This window comes from Paramisgurnus dabryanus, chromosome 14, assembly GCF_030506205.2.
Source record: "Paramisgurnus dabryanus chromosome 14, PD_genome_1.1, whole genome shotgun sequence".
Lineage (NCBI taxonomy): Eukaryota > Metazoa > Chordata > Actinopteri > Cypriniformes > Cobitidae > Paramisgurnus > Paramisgurnus dabryanus.
In genome coordinates, this window is record NC_133350.1 from 23,283,318 (window position 1) to 23,303,161 (window position 19,844).

General features: G+C 36.2%; 2 protein-coding genes across 2 annotated transcripts in view; both read left to right on the forward strand.

Annotated features, from left to right (window-relative positions):
* Positions 1-2,326: 2,326 nt before the first annotated feature.
* On the forward strand, positions 2,327-6,598 carry zgpat (zinc finger, CCCH-type with G patch domain). Its single transcript, XM_065241654.2, has 7 exons — positions 2,327-2,442; positions 3,078-3,705; positions 4,466-4,599; positions 4,845-5,012; positions 5,143-5,265; positions 5,379-5,772; positions 5,876-6,598. Exons 2-7 carry the CDS (start codon positions 3,125-3,127, stop codon positions 6,012-6,014), a joined length of 1,539 nt encoding a protein of 512 aa, XP_065097726.1. The 5' UTR covers positions 2,327-2,442; positions 3,078-3,124; the 3' UTR covers positions 6,015-6,598.
* A 1,413-nt stretch (positions 6,599-8,011) lies between these two features.
* dnhd1 (dynein heavy chain domain 1) overlaps positions 8,012-19,844 on the forward strand; it is a 28,189-nt gene continuing 16,356 nt past the window's right edge. Inside the window, exons 1-20 of the mRNA XM_073811855.1 lie at positions 8,012-8,391; positions 8,473-8,646; positions 8,833-9,036; positions 9,148-9,258; positions 9,353-9,509; positions 9,591-9,842; positions 12,074-12,217; positions 12,504-12,636; positions 13,442-13,647; positions 13,786-14,026; positions 14,658-14,815; positions 14,904-15,029; positions 15,098-15,374; positions 15,471-15,598; positions 15,684-15,882; positions 17,410-17,501; positions 17,605-17,821; positions 17,917-18,042; positions 18,135-18,236; positions 18,340-19,799. Of these exons, the coding sequence (XP_073667956.1) occupies positions 8,012-8,391; positions 8,473-8,646; positions 8,833-9,036; positions 9,148-9,258; positions 9,353-9,509; positions 9,591-9,842; positions 12,074-12,217; positions 12,504-12,636; positions 13,442-13,647; positions 13,786-14,026; positions 14,658-14,815; positions 14,904-15,029; positions 15,098-15,374; positions 15,471-15,598; positions 15,684-15,882; positions 17,410-17,501; positions 17,605-17,821; positions 17,917-18,042; positions 18,135-18,236; positions 18,340-19,799 (4,887 nt within the window). The remainder of the gene's footprint in view (positions 8,392-8,472; positions 8,647-8,832; positions 9,037-9,147; positions 9,259-9,352; positions 9,510-9,590; positions 9,843-12,073; positions 12,218-12,503; positions 12,637-13,441; positions 13,648-13,785; positions 14,027-14,657; positions 14,816-14,903; positions 15,030-15,097; positions 15,375-15,470; positions 15,599-15,683; positions 15,883-17,409; positions 17,502-17,604; positions 17,822-17,916; positions 18,043-18,134; positions 18,237-18,339; positions 19,800-19,844) is intronic.

The window sequence follows — 19,844 nt, forward strand, 5'->3', positions numbered from 1 at the left end:
CACATACATATATAACAACAAGAGAGTTATAACAATGTATTGTACATAAATGTTGTCAGTGTACATATGTAAATGATTAATGTAATCCAAAATAAAACAATAACAAAGTTAGCCAGAGAGAACAAACAACCCCCCCCCCCCCCCCATAAGTGGTGCATATTACTTGTCTACATCAAATTTGCAGATAATATTAGAAGCCCTTAAAGCTTTTTTATTTTTACATTTGTTTACAACATTACAATATTGCTTAAATTCGTTGATAAAATGGAAGAAATTGGGTCTACCACCAGACCATTTCATTTTGTGTACATGAAACTTCCCCATTAAGATTAGTAATTGAATAACATATGCTTTGTCCTTTTCTACACTAGTCAACATATGAAGTGGATCAAAACCTTTAATAAATGTTTACATAAAACCAATCCCTAATACCCATTCTTGTCTTAGGACAACTTTGATAAACTTTTTTGATCCACTTCAAATGTTGACTAGTATATTTCACAGTCATTAAAATAAATCATTATATCCGGCCCATCCAATTTAACAGTTGTATTAAGTTTTCTTGTAATAAAATTTTCAATATCAACCCAAAATATCTTTGTATAAATACAATGATAAAATAAATGAAAATTGTTTCTTTTTCATTATTACAGAATTCACATGAATAGTCAATATTTAATTTAAACCTCTCTAATACATGTTTTACTGGGTAAATTCTGTGCATTATTTTAAATGAAACTTCCTTTACTTTAACTAAAAATTTATCAACCATTCTCCAAGCCTTGCGCCAATTTAAATCACCAAATATTGATGACCAAAAAAATCTAGCTGGAGGATATGTAACATCATGTATTAGGTTCCTAATAGAGTTATTTGAAATGTTGTCTTTTAAGATATTACTATTTCCAACAAACAGTGTATTCATTAGATTTTCAAAGTTAGGGTTTTCATTTTTAAGAAGAAATAATACTTTCCTGGGTACAGCATCCATTACAATTGCATATTCTCTGGGTTTAATTGGAATTTTAAATTTGTCAAGAAACTCTGTGTATGACAATAAAGCTCCATCACCATTCATCAACTGGCTAACCAATATTATGTTATTCTCAAACAATACATTAAAAAAAAAGGGATTTATGTTTATATAAAATATCTCTGTTATTCCAAATATAATATCTTCTAGGGGAAAAATTATGTTTATATGCCAATGTCCATGCCATGAGAGCTTGTTGATGAAATCTTGCAAGTTTTAGTGGAATTTTATCAATAGAGTAATTACATTTTAACAAGAATTCCAGACCACCAACTGACTTAAACAAGAATTTGGGGAAAGCGTTCCACATATTATCTTTCTTTTTTAAGTATTGTATTATCCAATTAATTTTAAATACATTATTTAGTGTATCATTATTCAATACCTCTAAGCCGCCATTATCTTTAGAATTGCACAATATTTCTTTCCTCAAGTAGTGTGCTTTCCTCTTCCAAATAAAATCAAAAAGTAATTTGTCCAATTCTTTAGTTATTTTAGAGGGCATATCAAGTGACAAGGAAACAAAAACTGATCTGGAGATTCCTTCAGCCTTGGACAAAAGGATTCTTCCCTGTAATGATAAATCCCTTTGTAACCACATGTTGAATCTATTGTTAGTTTTCCTAATTATTGGGTCAAAGTTTAATTTACTACGAGTATTTTCATCTTTACATATAATTACCCCAAGATAAGTCACCGTATTCTTGATTGGAATCCCACAAATATCTGATAAATTACAGTTTTTTAAAGGAAAAATAACAGATTTACTCAGATTCATTCGCAATCCTGATACAGCTGAGAACTTATTTATACAGTTAACAGCTTTATGGACTTCATGTGTATCTTTTAAAAACACTGTTGTGTCATCCGCAAATTGACACAACTTAAATTCCCTCCCCATAGTTGTAATACCTTGAAAATATCCTTTCTTAAGATGAGTAGCCATTACTTGGGTTGCTAATACAAACAAAAAAGGAGAAAATGGACACCCCTGTCTTATTCCTCTGCTAATATCAAATCTATTAGATGTTCCTTGTGCCAATTTCACAGAACTGTTGCATCCTTTATATAACGTTTTAACAGCCTTTAAAAAATAATCGCCGAATCCAAAAAACTCAATTGTTTTAAACAAAAATGTATGTTCTATCGTATCAAATGCCTTATGAAAATCAATAAATAACATAAGACTATTATCCAAAATGTACTCATTATAATCTACCATATCTAGTACAAGTCTAATATACTGACACAAAATCGTACTGGAGTTCAGGAAGCGAGCTGAACGATGACATCGTCGAGGTCAAAGTTGAGTGTCAACCAATGAGAAGCAGTGGTTAAACCTTACAGTCGGCGTCTACAGAGATTCAAAACAATGCTAAAGACAGAGAGCCGATCTACAAGTTTTAAATGTAAGACCATGAATTTCAGTATTTTGTCTCGGGAAAATAGTCTTTGTACATTTAGTAAGAACTGGTTGAAAGCGCGTTTAAACGGCTAATTTGCTTCTACGTTAGCCTCGATGCTAACCGGTATCAGTATATGTAATTCTTGTTACCCACTAAGCATACACTGAATTGATGGTCTGCATGACACAGGCTATACACATACACTTAAAAGACATCTGATTCATATATGCTGGACTTATAATTGTCTGATCAGCTCGTTACAGGATGCGTTTTTTACACATATAGAGTAACTTATAGCAGATAAAACTCTGTAGCCCTACTGAAAAATCTAGCAAAGAACAAAATAAGCTGGTAGTTGGTTTTAAGCTGGTTTAAGGTGGCAGTAGCTGGTCCTCCCAGCCTGGCAAAGCTGGTCGGGCAGCTAGTATTCCAGTTTAAAAAGTGACCAAAACACAGCTTGCTACACCAGCTAAAACCATGCTGGGAGACAAGCTAAAACCAGCTCACCAGCTTATGCTGGTCTTAGCTTGATTTTTTAATAGGGGAAGTATAATATCCACTGTCCTGTGCATTTTGTATAATTTTTTGCATAGGACTGTTGCTGTTCCCATTAACCTAAACTTGATCTATTGCTGTAGTTTCACCACAGTGAGTTCCTGTCATGTAGGAGCAGTTTTTCATAACCATGGATGAAAGCAGCCTCGAAGAAGCTATCAAGACCTACAGCGGTCAGCTCCAGCAGGTGGAGTTGGCATTAGCTGCTGGTCTGGGTTCAGATGAACAGGCTGATCTGCTGAAACTAAAGGAAGATCTGCAGCAGCTCATTGAGCTCACAGAATCCAGTCTGGTGTCTGTTAAAAAAAGCCAATTGCTGGCATCTCTGGAGGATCCCTCGACCATACAAAATTTCACATCAGTTAGTGAAACCACTAAAGAAAAGAGTCTGGACGATGACTTTGCCGCCTTCTATGCGGAACTGTCAGAGGACTCTAAAGAGGTGAGACAAAACACAGAACCTGATGATGAAGATGAGGAGCAGGAGGAGGATGGTGAAGAAGAGGAGGATTTAAGTGGAACAAAAGTACGAGCACCCTACCGCACCTCATGGGGAACGCTAGAGTACCACAATGCCATGGTGGTTTGCCCTGAGGAGGCAGAAGGGGACGAGGCTCAAGTTCGAGTGCTTTACCTTCATCCCACAAACAAATCCATGAAAGCCTGTGGCTTCTACCTGGAGGGCAAGTGCCGTTTCATGGACAACTGCAGGTATAGACACCACATCACCAGCACTAGATACACCATATTTTTTCCATCATTTTAATTTCATTAAATGTTAGCTTTGTGTTAGGAGAACACAACTGTATGTTTCTGGCAGATTTTAGAATTTGATTAGAAATGCAGCATGCATGTGATTTGTGTTCACATTATCAATATTGCTGAATGTTTGTATTAGCAGTGCAATTCAGAGACGTGCACATATTGCTATACATAAAATTGCTTAACACCAACTTAAGCTAACAAAAATTGTATACCGTATTTGCTTAAATTTAACAAAAAATATATTAAAAGTAATGAAATACTAAAACACAAGTCTGCAAAAAATATGCAAAAAAAATTATATACAAAAAACTATTAAAAATTATTCCCATTATTTGCATTTATTATTTTCTGAAAGTAATAAACCACCTCAAGGGAGCGTAAAAACTTTTTTTAAAAAAAATTAAGGGATTTTTTTTCACGATTTGTCGATTACATCATTCGTTTCTTAAGGGATACTTCAAATGTGCAGTGTAATGGAAACCCAGCAAAAATTGCTCAGATGCAAAAGTCGCTAAATGTCGCCACCTCCAAAAATAAGATAATGATATTGACCGAATGCTAGGCATGTATTGCCTGATTCAATTTACAGCAGCTGAAGAATACTTACTGTGAAATAACCATTTGTGTTTATTGGTAAATCAGGCAAAATTGTTGTAAAAGTCACATTTATCATATAATAAATAAATTATGTGTGTGTGTTTGTCAGGTACTCTCACGGAGAGGTGGTGTGTGTATCCGAACTACGAGACTTTCTAGAAGCTGACATCAGTAACATGGAGTCAGGCTCTGCGTGTTTGGCCAAGCATGAAGATGGCATCTGGTACCCAGCCAAAATATCAGGTGCAACACCCGTGTTTTTTCACCTCCATCAACTCTAAAGAGAAGTACACAGATTGCTACATGATAGTTTGTTTGTTTCCATCAAACACCATCTACATGACAATGAGATCTCTTATTGATCCCTAAAGGCAAACTTAATGGAAAAGAGCAGAAACATCCCTTCAACGAACAAACATGACATTACAAACACACAGTCAGGTGAAACAGCTGACGTTGCATTACCAGGCATGTTTTTCTGTTTTTAGAGATTGACGGTGGTTTTTACACCGTGAAATTTGACTCGCTGCTGTTGAAGGAGGCTGTGCTGGAGGCTGATGGAGTCATTCCTCCTCTTCGTCAGGATGACTGTTCCTCCTCTTCTTCATCCGACTCGGAGGATGATCCTGACCAGTGTAATGGTGGCTATGCTAAAGGTGCTGAAAAGTGTGTACACTGTATTCCAGCAAATGATAGAAATAATTACAGAGTTTGAGGAACAAAACATGAGATCTTATTATCTATATCATGCATATTTGTTTAAATGATACTTTATTTGTGTTACAGTATTTACTTCTAAAGAGGAAGATATGACGACTGTCAACAGTGCTGAGTTTTGTGGTTGGGAGGCTCATACACGAGGCATTGGCTCTAAACTTTTGCTGAAAATGGGTTATGAGCTTGGAAAAGGTAGGTGTCCGTGTCAAACATCAACTTAGTAAAATTAAATCGGATGTTGCTTATATGTTATGCATAGCTGTGAAAATGTGTCCTTATTTTCAAGTGTTTCTGTGTATTTGTAGGTTTGGGGAAGACGTTGTCTGGTCGAGTAGAGCCAGTTCAGGCAGTGGTTCTTCCAAAAGGCCATTCGTTAGACCAGTGTGCTCAATTAACCCAGAGAAAGACAGCAGCCGTGATCGCCAAGGAAAACCCAGCATCCCGTAAGCCAAAGGCTAAAAAGAAGAAAGCCTCAGTGTCGACACGTCGTAATGTTTTTGATTTCCTGAACTCTAAACTTAGCTCTCAACCTGCACCTCATTCATCAAACTCTTCGGTCACTGGCGCCGAGGCCTACAGGGGTGGAAAGACCACCAAACGTTCCCTGAATGTCCGTCTATTCCAGGCAACAGAGAAAGTAGGTCAGGTGGAGAAAGAAATTCAGCGGCTCACAGAGTCTCTCCGCAGACGAAATGGAAGGTAGACTTTTCACTTATACATCTGTCCAGTTACATATTTCTCTCGCCTCTTTGCGTTTTTGTGTTTATTTTACATGGTTCTTTCAAATTTTGTGTGTCTTCAGGGATGCTACGGTGGTCGGTCGAATAGAGGAGAAACTCGCCTCCTCTCGCAAGTTGCTGGTGCAGCTGAAGGCTCAAGAGCAGTCAATTCAGAGAGAGCAGAAGAAAGCAGACACGCATAAGAAAATGACTGAATTCTAAAAAAAAACCACTGTCTTTATCATACTGTTGTTTAGTTAGTATATAATTTTAATTTACTTATAAATAATTTAATCTGTTGGCTTTTCTGTTTAAATTAAAACTTTGAATACACATGAATATCTCCATACTATTCAGAATTCCTCTTGGTTTTATTATCTGCTAAACAGAGCTGTACATTACACACATGGGAACATGTTTAAAAAATGCATTTTTTTTTGACAACATATATAATGTGAAACATGAAATAAAATTGTTTTTATACAAAAAAACGGTATTTAAATTTTTAAGTTATCATACTCATGAGAAATCTGCTTTGGTAATCTAATTACACTTGATAAGGCCTTTTATTTTTAATGTGTATAAGGTTATAAATACATTATTGTGATATTTAGTTTATAATGTGTGTAAGGATTCATTTCTAGCATGGAAAAAGTAGCACAATAAGGAACAATGAAGTTTATCAGCATCCAACATGTTAAATGATATTTGTAAGTTACATATTTAGCAAATATATTTTTTAAATGGTGTCATTGTATAACTGCTGCATGTTTGTCGTGTTTTTTTTTTATTTTAACCAACATTGATTGAGCCATTTAAACTTCTTTCCTTTTTATGTTTTTTTTTTCCTTAAAAAAGTAATTTGTTTTTATTTAATTTGCGTAAAACCAATGTGATATAGGGTGTTTATTTGCAGGTTATTTAATTTTAGGCTAACACGCGGAAGAGTTTTAGTCAGTTTGCTGTGTTCCTATGGGAACCGATCTCTATTCACAGCTATGCGCTGAGCTTTGACCACAGGTACGACAGATATATTTACACACTTTTATCTATTTTAGTAGTACATGTGTATATTACTTCACACTACGTCAGAAATATTACAAGTATTAGTTATTAATCTGTTTTGTTACTTCTTTGTAAACTTTTTTTAAAGCAAAACGTTTTACTTCGCTTCGTACGGATTTACGTAAAGGGAGTAGGCTAACTTTGCGTTTTTGCTCAACAAAAACGAGATGTATCTTAGCAACACAAAATTGCCGATAAAATTTCATGTTTTTGAACTTGAATTATACATTTATTGCTACTAGAACTGATTGTTCAAACAACAAAGCTGTCATATTCGTATCTTGTTACTTGCTCTATGTAAACTTCGCTGTAAGACTAAAAAAATCCTTTGTTGTTTTGAAAGACTTTGTTAAATGAATATTATTTTGCAATAGCAACAATTGTATTTCCTGAAGTGTTATGGTGAAACTACGGTTCCCCTTGTAAATTGAAAGCTGATGTATTTGTATGACACACAAAAGACAGGCTATGGGTCTCAAACCTGTTTTGTGAGCAAGGGCAACCGTGGATAAAACAATCTGGAGGGCTACTTTTTTGATATAGTCCACTCGAAACTTTTTTATTATATTTGTTGATTTTATTTTTATTTTACTTGTTGATATGTTTTATCATTGTATAAAATATTAACATGCATAAAAAAGCCAAGCTAATATAAAAAGCAGACTCCATTTTTTGTGAGCAATGCCTAGCTACCACAATAGATAAAATCTTAATGTTGTATCTACTTTTTTGATATAGTCTACTCAAAACTTTTTTTCGTTGTTGATTTTATTTTATTTTACTTTTATTTTAGGTTGCCTGCCAAAGCACATTCGATTATTAGTCTCAAGTAGGAGACCACTGCTAGAAACAATATGTATACATGCAAAAACACATCTTTAAAGTGCTTTTCTGTTAATCTTATTCGCAGAAATTATCTTTTACATTTTAAATTTTGCTTTGTTTTGTGGCAATGCAATATAAGGTGGTCAATTTATTGTGACTTCTGCTTATTACTGGAAAAGACAGACCATGCTGTTGTATTTTTAAAACAAGAACTTTTTCTCAACCTGATAATACGAAACATTGTCTTTACAGAATATGGAATTTGTGTCTCCTTGCCTAATTATTGGGACAGTGAGCTCCGTGATTCACTGCTTTGACTTTTAACAATCATGTCATCATCACACAAGAGAGAAGCTCATGGAAAGGGCTTTTCAAAATCTGCCATCAACCAACGCAAAAGTCGAAACAGAGTCGACTCCTTATCAGATAATAGTTTTGACCCTGTAGCCTCTCGCACTCAATCTCATGCATATCTTACCAGTTTATCCTTACCACCATTTAGGCAATCGTTACCCTTTCACACCAACAGGACCCTGTCTCCACTTGAGAATGATCTGTCTGTTGTTAAACTGCCTCAGTTAGTATCAAAAGTGGGCATTGAACTGGCGCTCAGAGAGTCGCCGTGGAATGATGGACCCCGTTTTGTGTCATCAGCTCTTAGTGCCGACTTACCCATCAAAATACTTAAGCCCTCAGGTGTAACATTCAAGTAAGTGGCATAGACACATTCATTATTGCCATCTTGTTCCTTCAAGTCACTTTTTGTCTTATGGTTGTTTGTTTATTCCAGTGTAGAGCATGAGAAGCCTGCAGTGCCAGATGATAAGACTACAACCAGGAAAAAACGCAATATCAAACACAAACCGTTCACTGGAACTGAGGTGTTTGATATACTAACAAAGAAAAAACATCTGGGGGTACATGAGTTTTTCTACCTGAAGGCTACTGAAGATGGTCCTTACAGGTAACCAGGATTACATGGAATCAGTTCATATAGCGCTTTTCATATAATGTGTTACCAAACTAGAATCATCTAGTTTAGAATATTTTATTCACATTTTTTTGCTGTGGGCTATTATAGTTTCATGTTAAGTATATGATTCCTTTTATTAAAATTGGTAATGCAATGCACTTTATTCTCTTATATCAGACCATATGACTTGCACGTGATCCCTCACAGTGCATTGGGCACAGATTACTACACCTTTTCTCCCACAACTGTAATACATGTGCAAGATGGCTGCAGCATTGAGTTGTGGACCCTGGCTGATTGGTATCGGGAATCTCTATTGTGGGGAGCTGTGAAAGACATCCCGTTTTTCAGAGATTATTTACTGCGTAAGACATTCAAAAGGTGATTTGAAATGTATATACTTTTGTAGTCTTATGTACAGTATAAACGTGAAGTTCTGCATTATAAAGTCTTATATCAACTGCCCCTTAATGAACATACAAACTTTTTTAGGTGGCATAGGAATGTGCATATAGCTACTGTCAAACACAGAACTGACTCCCTACCTTTTCAACTGCTGATGGCTGTACCCCAGTTCAGAGACGCCTTGCAACTACTGTCCAGGTATTTGTTCTCATGACACATTCAAAATAATATTGAAAGGTTTGCTTGCTGTTGATAGATGTCTATTTTAAAAGACTCTTTTGAATGTTCTTAGGTCAATTGAGGAGATAAAACAGGTCAGGTGGCTGCCACAGGATGATTGCAGGACTTACACTCTCATTGATTTCCAAACTGCACTGCTGGAAAGAAAGCAGGCAGCTCAAGATTCTTTGGATAGTTTCTTGCATTGCCATGCTGAAATACTGAATGTGGTAAATACATACAGTAATATAAAGTATGAGAGGTGTCATCCATTGGCTTATGTAACATGACAATACATCATCTGTTCATAGGCGAAAATGAAAAGTTACAAAGTACACCAAGAACTCCAAATGGAAGTGGAGCACTCAAAGCTTTACCAAAGTGGTCAATCTCTAAACCTTCATCATACCAACCTCAGAAACCTGCAGAAAGAGCTCAGCCGAGCAGAGCAAGCCCTTCAGCGCCTGGGAAACTTATCTGCTCTAGCTAACTGCATGATTGTTCAAAACCTTATCACCATATTAAGAGAAGAGGTCAGAAGCTTCCAAAACAATGTTTTTAAGGTAAGGCAAAAGGTTTTATTTCTGAAATGCCACGAGAATTCGTATATTTCACGAGTTGGCTAATTCGTATTAATTCATACGACCACATTTGTAAGTTTTGGTATGATTTGCCTTGACCCCTGTGACGTTGGGGTTAGGGGCTCAGTTTGTTTTTTGTTTTTTATGAGAATTGTACGATTTCACATGATTAACTTCATATGAATTGGCCAACTTGTAAAATATGTACAATTTCTCATGAGATCAGACTGGAAATGCTAATTTTCTCATCCTCAAGTTATTTCAAACCTGCATAAATTTCTTTGTTATACTAAACACAAATAAAGTTATTTTGAGGAATGCTTGTAACCAATCCGAACTTATGCACCACTTACTTCCATAGTAAGATAAAAGAATACTATGGAAGTGAATAGTGCTTCTGATCGGATTTGGCTACAAACATTCCTAATATAAATATAAAATATGTTCATATGTGTTAATCAGAACAAAGAAGTTTATACAGGTTTGTAACAACATGAGAGTGAGTAAATGATCACAGAATTTAATTTTTTGGGTGAACTATCCCTTTAAATACCAGTGTGAGGTCTCCGTTTAAGTTTTTAAACACTTTTCCAAATTATTTTCCATAGTTGGTTAAGTGCAGCTTTCAAAAGTGTCACATCACTGATTCTTGGGAATTTGGATAAAACAGGTTTAAATTTTCAAAAAAAAAAAGTTAGTTAAATTACAAAATCTGAAGGTATATCATTATAGACCAAGGTCTTGGCTGTTCAGCAATTTACTCGTGCAACCTCCCCTGTTCGTATTTTTTTCATAAAATAGGCGTTTTTCCAGTTATTACTCATACAACATTTACTTTAAGCCTAAATAGAAAAAGTAATGATTTTTTTATTTAATAAACATATTTTTGTATTAATAGAGACTATTAATTTAATAACCCAACAACAGCACTGAAGAAACATATTGTTAGCATATTCATTTAAAACAAATAAAACTCTGACGTCTGACGGTGGAGACACTAATCTGACGGTGGTGACATTGGCCTCATTATTCCAAAATGTATACCAATCAAGTCAAGGGCTTCTTACTTAAACTTTATGTAAATATTTGGTCCAAAAAATAATAATCTTGAGCACTGTGACGAACAAATATCAAATCATAACTTCCTAAAATGCATAAAACCAGACAGAAAACCTGACGGTGGTGACATCTGACGGTGGTGACAAAAACCTATAGATAAAAAAAATAGATGAGTTGTTCACATTAGCCATTTTGTTTCCCCTCGGTTGCTAGCTACTTCAGACCTCTTCTTAAAAATGATACATTTATTTCATAATCTAATCTAATATTTATTTTACAAAGATGACGGTGTTGACATGTTATGCTTGTCACAGTAGCAGTGTCCAAAAATATGAACAAGTTTAAGAGAAAATAGCAAACATACAGGAGCTTGAGTGATCTTGAAGCATGCAGTAGAGCTGAAGGTTTGAAAATGGGGTCCTCAGGAATGAAGTTGACCCTGTAGTTGTCTGATTTTATTGCTTTTTATAAATATCTGACGGTGGTGACGAATATGTGGGCACACATTTTGAGCAATCACAAAATAATAAATATTTTTCAAAACTCACTGTTTGTAGTTTTTAATACATATTTCAATGTACTCTTTCATGTGGTAAATATATTATTCAATTCAATTATTACTTTTGGCTTTTTTAATCAAATTGAAATGATTATCTCTTAACCGAGGACAGCTGATTTTGGAGGCAATGGGCAAGCATATAATCATTAAATTAATAAAAAATCAACCTATAAAAGAACCTTACATATGTGCAAATGACCCCCTGATTATAACATTGATTCTTTTTCTTCATGAAAATGTTATTAATTTCCAACAGAATTAGCAATTTTCTTAGTGGGACATGTTTTTGCCAAAGTTTCAAGAATCAGTGACATCCATAACAGAGAAATGTCTTTAAAGAGCTGTCCCTTTGCCATTTGTTAGTTATTATTGCTTCTGGTGTGTCCATTTTAATTCACAGAAATTCCTAAAGTATATTTTCTTCCTAAAACTTGTCCTTTTTTGTCACATCCTAACACATGTATATTTCCCTTGTGTAAAACAGATGATTCAATATATTGAAAATAAATACATTCTCTAAGAAACAATTTTCCTATTTGACTGAAAATGTCACATCCATTATGCTGGAATTGTTTATTCTTTTTTTTAAACTCAGAGAGAAAAGGAACAACAGGGTGCTCTCTTCCAAGCAGATATTGTATTCGGAGCAGATGGTCAGCTTACTGTTTTTCCTCCATTACACTTGTTCCAGGAGGTTTTGATGGGAGCATTGCTATCACTGCCTGATACTGTCCTGCAGGTGAGTCTTAACAGGTCAAAGAAAACAACATTCATTGAGGTTTTAATGTGAAAAGTACTCTTTTGTTTTTACTTTTAAAAATGAATCCTTTGCCATTAGCAGACATTTTTATTTTAAGTAATTGTGGAGTTGTAAATTAGGGTAAGTGCCTTCCTGACAGCTTTGCGCTGGCAGAGAAAGAAAACTGATAGCTTTTTTGCTTTTGCATTCTTGCTTTTCTGTTTAACAGCTTAAATCATTAGTCTATATCTTAGTCTGTATGCTGAAGTAGTTTTTTGATCTACAGGTGTTTGACTCCTACAGTTTGTCATGTGACTCTAAAGTCGGACTACCCAGTGGTTCTGTGCTCATCAGTGATGCTGAAGACTTCACTGCAGGTACCAGCAGAGCATGTACCAGCAGGAATACTGGCACTGCAGGTGACTGAATCTTCATTAAAGCATGTTAATGAAAAATCTCACGTTAGTGAAAGTAGAAAACGGATGCAAAAAAATCCTCCTGTAATATGTGCATATACGATAATAAAAAATAGGTTGATCTTTATAAATAATGTAAAGTATAAATAATGTAAAAAAAATGTAAAGATCCCGCAACTTGTTTTTATTAGTTGCATCAATTCATGAAAACACATTGAAATTTACAATGAAGTAGACTTCAGGGAGAAAAATAAAAATCTTATGAAATGAACACTTTAACATGCAGCATACTACATATATGGTTTCACAGACTAGGCTTAAGGTTGGTCCTAGACAAAAGCCCGGCACACATTGCATGATTTTTGGATGTCCCAGACGATAGATTGCCATCATGAAAAATTTCGTGATTTCTGTGGTCGTGGCTTTTAATCGGTGGTCCTATGTCATAGTTTCCCGGTTTTGCAAGCAAGATAGAAGTATTCTGACAATGAAATTCAGCACGATGTGTTTTTTGCGACCGGTATTTGTATACAAATAGTGCATGCTGATGAAGTTGCGCTATCGTGTGTCGCAGCTGTCACAGCCTACGATTCACTAGGTGTCTTCATCGTACAGTCTCAATTAAAAATAAGTTCAATTAATTTGTCTCAAGATACACACCAGTAACGTCTATTTCTGAAGCATGTTTATAAAGGTGCTTAAATGTATTAATTTAACTAAGGCCTAGTCTGAGCTTTAGCTACGTATGTCTGTGAAACCAGGCCATGGTCTAACATGTTAAGATTGACTGTTTTTTTTGCTTTTAAAGACAAAGGTGCTGGCAGTGTTTTCTCCCAAAAGGAGAGTAAAATGTCACACCAAACCATTGTGCCAGCCAAAATGAAGTCCCTCAGAGTTCTGGCACAAAGAGTGCGAGGCCATTTTCAACCTCTACCCCGGAGACAGCTAGAATGGCACTTGAAAACCCATGCTGAAACACAAGAGATCCAGAATGAACAGACCAAAATTACACAGGTATTCTAAGTTTATTGCACCTTACCGTACTGTATGTTTTTTAAATTCAAACCCAATATTTAAAATAGTCCAAATGTTTCTAGTAGCATTAATATTGTACAGAACTGACATCACATTTTAATTGTCTTTTTTGTGCAGGCTATTGCAGAGGTGTACCACCTGTGTGAGGGCCATTCTTGGTTGACAAATGTACATTTGTTCACCAGCCAGTGGGGTTCAGCCTGTCTGGAGGCATTGCGAGGATGTTCCTCAGTGAAATATGAGGAGCTCATTAAGAATCTTCATGTTTGGATGGATAAAGTTCACAGCATGCCTCCATTCTTTACTACATCAAATAAGTTATTCACTGTTAAGATTGACAACATCAAGGAGGACATTGGTATGTTTAAAGGTGTATAATATATATATAATGAAAAATATAATGAAAGATTATTGTAAATTATTCATATACACTGACCAAAACACTTTTGTTTTTGCCCCCATTTTTTATGAGTTGAAATCAAAGATCTAAGACTTTTTCTGTGTAAACAAAAGGCCTATTTCTCTCAAATATTGTTCACAAATCTGTCTAAATCTATTGCTGCGTCCGAAACTGCCTACTTCCATACTGTTTAGTAGGCGAAAAGCAGTAGGTGTACCTACTGTTTTAACAGTCAGTCAGTAAGTACTTCATCTCATTCAGTACCTACTGTATAGTATGCAGTTTCGGACACTGGATATTTTATTAAGCACTTCTCCGAGAAATCTATCCACCTCAAAGGTGTGGCATATCAAGATGCTGAATAAACAGCATGAAAATTGCACAGGTGTGCCTTAGGTTGGCTACAATAAAAGGCCACTCTAAAATGTGCATTTTTCACGCACAAAAGTGTTGCGTTTATATTTTGGTCAGTGTCTATACAAAAAAGAGAAAAAATTGCAAATCAAAACGTATGTTATGTTACAACAAAATTATGTTATGACAAAACAATTATTTTCTATCTTTTTGCATTCTGATTTTGTGTTTGCAGGTACCCTGTTGGGCACCATTAATGAGGATGTGCAAAAGCTACTGTGTGAAGAATTTCATTCTCGCTCTGAGAACTTGGCTTCCGAGCTGAGAAGAGCTGTGGAAATCATGAAGTCTAAGACGAATACCTTTGAGAGTTTCACAGTTTTTTCAAACATGGTATTGATTTTGATATCAATGAAGCTTAGTCAGTCTTGGTCTGTTAAACTTAACTGTCGAAAAAATTAATCAGCATAATTACATGCAGGTAAAGCACAGTATAAAGATGTCAGATGATTTTAAGCAGAGGCTGGAAGACCTCCACTCTCTTCAGGAGACTGTGCAAAGGAATTATACAGACATGACTCCAGATGGGCTTTTCTTAATGAAACAGGTACATGTGGAGATATGATCAGTGAATTAAATTACAAACTGAGGCTCAAAATCTAACTATTTTTGCAGATTACTGACTTGTTGGATCAGTTTGGTTTGCTTCTGAAACCAGCTGCAGACATTGTTTCTCAGGAGCTTCCTTGTATGGTTAATACATTGGACAGCACTTTTTCATCATTAGTGAACAAATTAGAAAACCTGTTTCGGAGAGCCTCATCTGAACCTTATCTTGACCCCGACCAAAATGCCAAGGAAATGCTTATCCAGCTCAATGCCTTGTGCAGCCAATTCCATGTGATTGCTGAACAGCTGAATAATCTGAGCAGAGCCAGTGAAAGCCTTAGAGGTACGACTGATCACAAAACAATTCAATGCCTCAGTTTCTGCTTAGGAAGAGATGAAATAGTCTTTTTGAATGTATCAATTTTATTTCTTTTTTTAGGACACCTGCTGGATCTTACTTTTGTGACTGTAGCCCAGCAGAAAATTGAAGCAAGAAAAGGACTCTGGGAGCTGATGAGTGTTTCCTCCACACAAATCCATGAGTGGAAGTGTCTGAAGTTCAGCAAGGCATGTAACTATCAGAAACTCATTTGGAGAAGAGGTGTTCTAACGTTTTACATTAATTTATTTTTGTGCATTTATACTCTTGTAGTTTGTGGTGGCTAAAGCTCAAGACAAGATTAATGAATGGCTACAACAGGCAGACATATTTGCAAGAGATATTTGCTCTCATGATGCTGTGCTACAGAAAACCCTACAGATCTTGCAGGGGTTTAACCAACTGATTCCTATACTGAGTAAACTAAGCAGTTCCACACTGAATAACAAGCACTGGAAAAGCCTCTCAAAGGGTAAGATTCTGATTTTGCACCAACATATAAACATACATGTTAGCATTTTAGTAGAATAGTTGGCTTCCCTTTAGCTTAGGGAAGTCATGCCACTTGGCGGCCATATTTGCTATGTTTATGGGCAGTTATTTCAGTCATGCAAGACTAAAGTCCTATCTGCTTGAATGGAAAAGACAGATATTGCATGCTAAAATCACAATTAAACAACATATTTCTAGCCAACAATTTAACTTGACATATACTGTAGCATAACGTTTGTTCTTAAAGCCATGGTACACCCAAAATAAAAATTACTCACCCTCAAGCCATCTTTGATGTATATGATTATCTTTTTACAGACGAACACAATCTGAGTTAGTAGAAAATGTCCTGGCTGTTCTAAGCTTTATAATGGTAGTAAATGCTTGTTTCTGCTTTGAAACAATTAAACAATTATGAATGTGCTATATAAATTAAATTAAATTAAATTAAATTGTATTGAATTTAATGGTGCTTCAATCAATGTGATTTTGTAAAAAAAAAATCAAAAGGTTTCAGAACTAAAATAACTAGTGTTCAGTAATGATTGACGAGAGTTGACGAGAGTGTGTTTTCAGCGTATGACGTAGGATGTAACGTATGAGACATTGTGACGTAGTTTTAGATTTTCTATTTCCTGTTTTGTTTTGCTCTCTGTGCTTCCACGTTCACCACTACGTCACTGTCTTGTACCCTACGTCTCACTTCATACCGTGAAAACATAAACGTGCATTGGTCGTTACAACCATAGATATGTATAAAGGCTAGATGTGTTACGGCGGAGTCTCTAACGTCATCACCTGGCGGCCATCTTACCACAGGCAGTTCGCTCACTCGTAGCATTGAGTTTAATCGTGCAGGTACTTTTAAATGACCATAACTAGCTCAATTTTTACCAATTTTCAAACGGTTTGGTTTCTTACAAACGTTATTAACGTGGCTATAATACTGGATGCTTTAACATGTTTCATGAATTTTTTTTTTAGTGTAAGTATGCAGTGTCATAGGTACATCTTTGACTTTATAACAAACCAAACCGTTTGAAAATCAGTAGAAAATTAAGCAAGTTATGGTCATTTAAAAGTACCTGAACCATTAAAACTCAATGCTACGAGTGAGCGAGCTGCCTGTGGTAAAGATGGCTGCCAAATGTGGATGTTCCACTCAATTGGCCAACGGCGCGGGCGAGACATCAAGCCTTTATACATATCTGGTCACAACTATTCCTTTAAGCTCAACCTTCTTCAAAGTTGCTTTGGCTACTGCGCCTGCACACAGGTTGGTAAGCACCTCATGAGACTCTGAACAGAGCCCCTCCCCCAGAGAATCATCAGTCTTTATTGACTGGTTCTTTTAATTGGATTTCGGGTCTTCTGTCACCAGAGTGGCCATATTGAGTGTTGCATTCCCCCCATTCACCGTAGAAGCAGTGCTCATCTGTTATCTTTGTAAGTACCTCTAAAAACTTAAATCTGGTATAATCCACTATCAGTATAATTGTTTCTTTAGAAATCGGTCTTCTGCATGATCCAGAAGGGAAATTAACACTTGCAGATCTCATGTCCAAAGAGCTACTGCAAAAGCAAAACAGAATAAACAAGGTTTAGTAGCACTTTTTGATTGTTTATTAAACCTTTTATTCGAATGCATAAAATCTTTTTGAAACACTGTAAGCTATTGGTCTGGATATGCATTGGCTTTCAGATCTGTTTAGAAGCCAAAGCTGATGCAGATATGGACCAGACATTTCAAACACTTAAAAAGCATTGGAAAGGAGCAGTATTCCATCATTCCAGGTTCGTTGTTTCTATGCATCAACAGCTGGAAGATGCAAAGGAGAAAAGTACTTCCTATTCATCTGCATCACCTCTCAGAGCATCAAAGCATCATGTTAGAGATGGCGGAACCTTCACTATTGTTGGTAAGGTTTATACATTGCCAACTATGCAGCTGATGTCACCATTGATACAGAAGGTCTTTTACAATCAGTTTTGTTTTTCACATGTTTTTGATCAGGTTTAGAGACTCTATTGGGTCAGACTAACGAAAGTGTTCTGAGCCTTTCTGACATACTGCAAACTCTACATATTACTGACTTTAAGCAAGAGGTTGAACACTGGCTGCAGCTTTTACAGAGGCTGGGTATATTCATGTGCTCATAGCTCTACAATACAATATACAGTAGGTGAAATCCGTATGAGGATTTTAAACGTTGTTTTTTTCTGTAACTACAGAGAAATTGTTGGATCTTTTTGAGAGATATCAGAACAAATGGACCTTTTTAAGCAAAACATTTAATGAAACATCTGCAAGAAATGAACAAAATGAGCTGATCGGTTTGGTATGTAATCTTTTGCCCTTCAACATTCTGCTGTTTACTGCAGTTTGAATGATGCAATTTTGTCCAACTGATTTGTCTAATTCTTCTATTGTAGCAAGAGATGTTTCACCCACTGGATGAGATGTTTCGGGAAATCATCAGGATCACTGTTAATGACCCTCATGTGTTAAGCTTTGTTCATCTGAAGTTGATGACAGAGGCCAGTCTAGGTCTTCAAGAGCAAAGTCTATATACTGTCTTAATGAATGGCCTCAGAGCAATGGAGGAGATTTCCAGTCAGTTATTTTTTGTTTTAGAATCAGCACGAATCCAGTTCCCCAGACTTTACTTTCTTAGTGATAAAGAGGTGATGAAACTTCTCTCCTTGCCGCTCCCAACACCTTCTTCCCTTTTACCGCTGGTACAGAAATGCTTCAAGGGAGTTAGTTGGCTTGATGTTCATTGTGAAAGGGATGCACACCATGAACATGACTTGACGGATCTAAGTTCTGAGATAATGTGTGTGTGTGGAATTTATGGAGACTTTAGGGAACATGTTCCCTTTCTTTGTCCTCTTGAGCCAAACCTTAACACTGTGGCTTGGCTTTGTCTCTTTGAGGAAAAGTTACATGCAACAATGAAGCAGACAATTCTGAAATGTATAGATGTCCAGCAGTGTTTAGGGCTAGAAGAACATGAAGACTCCCCAGCCTTGACTGAGAAAAATAAGAGGAACAGTTCAGAAGGCATTTATGAATCTTGTTCACTTCTGCAGCTGATATCTCTGTATCCCCTGCAGTGCCTTTTGGTGGCTAAAGAGGTTTTGTGGTGTACTATGGTCCAGAAATCATTTCAAAGTCAAACTGCTGCCATGTTGGCGGCAATCAAGTCTCGAAATACAGCAAAACTGCACTATTTGTGTCAACAATTAAAAGTCCACTCTGCAAATTCAAATGAAGAATCTTTAGCATCCAAGCATGTCATAAAAGCTTTGCGTGCTTTTGTCATGCTCACCAGGAAACATTTCCAGCAAACTGATGGGCTGGTTAAAGTGAAAGCAGATTTGGATTCTTCTTTTGAATGGCACAAGCTTATGAAATATTACCTTAGCCCAAGTGCTTATGTAGCTCAATGTGAGGAAGGTTCGGCCTGTATAAACCAGTCTGTCTATGTTGACATTTTGTGCACACAATTTCCATATGGTTATGAATACATAGGACCTGAGAACTGGATGATGGTAACAACTCCTTCAACTGAAAAAGCTTATATGGGCATAATCCTTGCTCTGTCAAGCTATAAGTGTGCTTTCATCAGTGGACCCCACATGTCAGGCAAGAAACACATTGCAGTGCAGTTGGGATATGCATTGGGACGACAAGTGGTCAGCATGAAGTGTTACCCAACTATGGGTTCCTCGATTGTTTCCCAAATGCTTCTAGGTGCTCTTCAAACAGGAGCTTGGCTTGTGCTTGATTCTGTTGATTCAATGAAACAAGGGACATTGTCTGAGTTGGGACAACATTTGGCAGATATAAATCAACATTTATCTGAAGTTCAACTTGCACAACAGGAAGGATATGTGCCACAATGTGATGTTTTATCAAATCTGGCATCCTCATCATTG

What these genes read in the sequence shown, in the direction of transcription:
- zgpat (XM_065241654.2), top strand. Translation starts at nt 3,125, where the DNA reads ATGGATGAAAGCAGCCTCGAAGAAGCTATCAAGACCTACAGCGGTCAG. An exon ending in TAATGGTGGCTATGCTAAAG is followed by an intron (nt 5,013 to 5,142) that starts GTGCTGAAAAGT and finishes TTTGTGTTACAG; the next exon opens with TATTTACTTCTAAAGAGGAA. An exon ending in CTCCGCAGACGAAATGGAAG is followed by an intron (nt 5,773 to 5,875) that starts GTAGACTTTTCA and finishes GTGTGTCTTCAG; the next exon opens with GGATGCTACGGTGGTCGGTC.